Source organism: Piliocolobus tephrosceles, chromosome 2 (genome assembly GCF_002776525.5).
Source record: "Piliocolobus tephrosceles isolate RC106 chromosome 2, ASM277652v3, whole genome shotgun sequence".
NCBI lineage: Eukaryota > Metazoa > Chordata > Mammalia > Primates > Cercopithecidae > Piliocolobus > Piliocolobus tephrosceles.
The window spans coordinates 83259967-83261479 of NC_045435.1; the positions used below are offsets into that span (position 1 = coordinate 83259967).

Genomic DNA, 1513 nt, shown 5'->3' on the forward strand with positions numbered 1-1513 from the left:
CCTCTGCTTATGCCTTCTACTTCTCTGCCCTTCCAGAGACAGCTACAGCTGGCCCCATCACCCCACAGAGACATCTGGGGCTCCCTGTAGCCACCCGGAAAAGTCTTCTGCTTTAGGCCCAGGGTCCTGGGCCAGAGGAAACCCATAAATACAAACACATTTGCATGAAGGCCCAGCAGTTAGTTAGCTTCCGGGCCAGTGCTGCCAAAAGTGGGAGTGGCCACCACCAGCTTCCTGGGACAAATGTGTCCTGACAACCAGGTTGGTACCATTTGGTGTTTATTTAGACACACAAATAAAAGAACCTGGTGGTTCAAACAGCTTGTGCTCCTTTTCTTTTTTGTCGTATATATATTTTTTTTGAAAAAGATCAACATGTCACCAGTCCCCCATGGTTTTTCTCTACTGAGCAATATATACAGCCTATTATATATATATATATGTCTATATATATAATATATATTTTCAATAGATAACTACATTCAAGTAATGAAACACAGGATTTACAATTTCCCTCCGAGGGCAGAGGAAAAGCAGATTCACACACAGTTCACAGAGGAAGTACCACGAGAGCCTGGCCAGACGGGAGCCAAGGCCGCTCTGGGGGCAGGGGCGGGGCCAGCAGCAGAAGTCACCACAGTCCCTCTGGTGCTTATCGTGGGGAGCGGGCAGGTGTGGGTGGAGGGCGGGGCTAGCCTGCTCTGTCCAGGAACCTCAGTCTTCCAGGAGGTGCTCGAATTTGGGGTTCACAAAGGAGAAGCCGGCAAACGCAGACTGGTCCATGGAGTCGATAAGGTTCTTGTCGCTGTAGGAGAGGCGTGCCTTCTCGTTCAGGAACTCCTGGTCGAAGTTGCTGTAGTCTCTGGGGGACTTCTACAAGCAGAGGGCAGGGGTGAGCGAACAGGACGTCGGGAATGGCCCTCTAGACACCCCAGGCTGGAGTCCCTGCAGGGCTGGGCCAGGCCAGAGCTGTCCTCACCCAGAACAGAAGAGGGAGCCTCCCCTAGCAGCCTAAAAGGAGCCCCACAGGAAAGAGGCTGCCATTTCCCCAACAGGAGGAGGAAAGTGACCAGGGAGCTCTGGGCCTGGGTGAGGAGAGGTGGTAGCCTCCTGCTCAGGGGCCACCAAATCACAGCCCATGGAGGTCAGATCTCACTCACCATCTGTTTTTGTGGGGCCCACAAGCTAAGAATGGCTTTTGCATTTTTAAGTGGTTGGAAAAAAAAAAAACAAAAGAAAAATATTTCGTGACATGAAAATTAGGTGAAATTCAAATTTCACTTTCCATAAATAAAGCTTTTGTAATACACAATCATGCCCATTTGTTGATGTACTGTCTGTGACTGCTTTGAGACCATCAAGCCTGAAAAGTCCAAAATATATACTATCAGGCTGTTGACAGGAGAAATTTGCTGATTCTCTGCTTCTAAGGATGTGATGGGATAGTCACACAGAGAGACCGCAAGCTGGTGGCCCTTTGGCCAAACTGAACTGGCAAGTATAATCATTTCAG

At 49.3% G+C, this 1513-nt stretch overlaps 1 protein-coding gene across 2 annotated transcripts in view; it reads right to left on the reverse strand.

Moving 5' to 3' along the window:
- Positions 1–262: 262 nt before the first annotated feature.
- PRKCD (protein kinase C delta) overlaps positions 263–1513 on the reverse strand; it is a 32406-nt gene continuing 31155 nt past the window's right edge. For both annotated transcript variants that reach the window (XM_023189529.1, XM_023189530.2), the window contains one exon: positions 263–873. In XM_023189529.1, coding sequence (XP_023045297.1) covers positions 715–873 — 159 coding nt within the window. In that variant the 3' untranslated portion in view covers positions 263–714. The remainder of the gene's footprint in view (positions 874–1513) is intronic.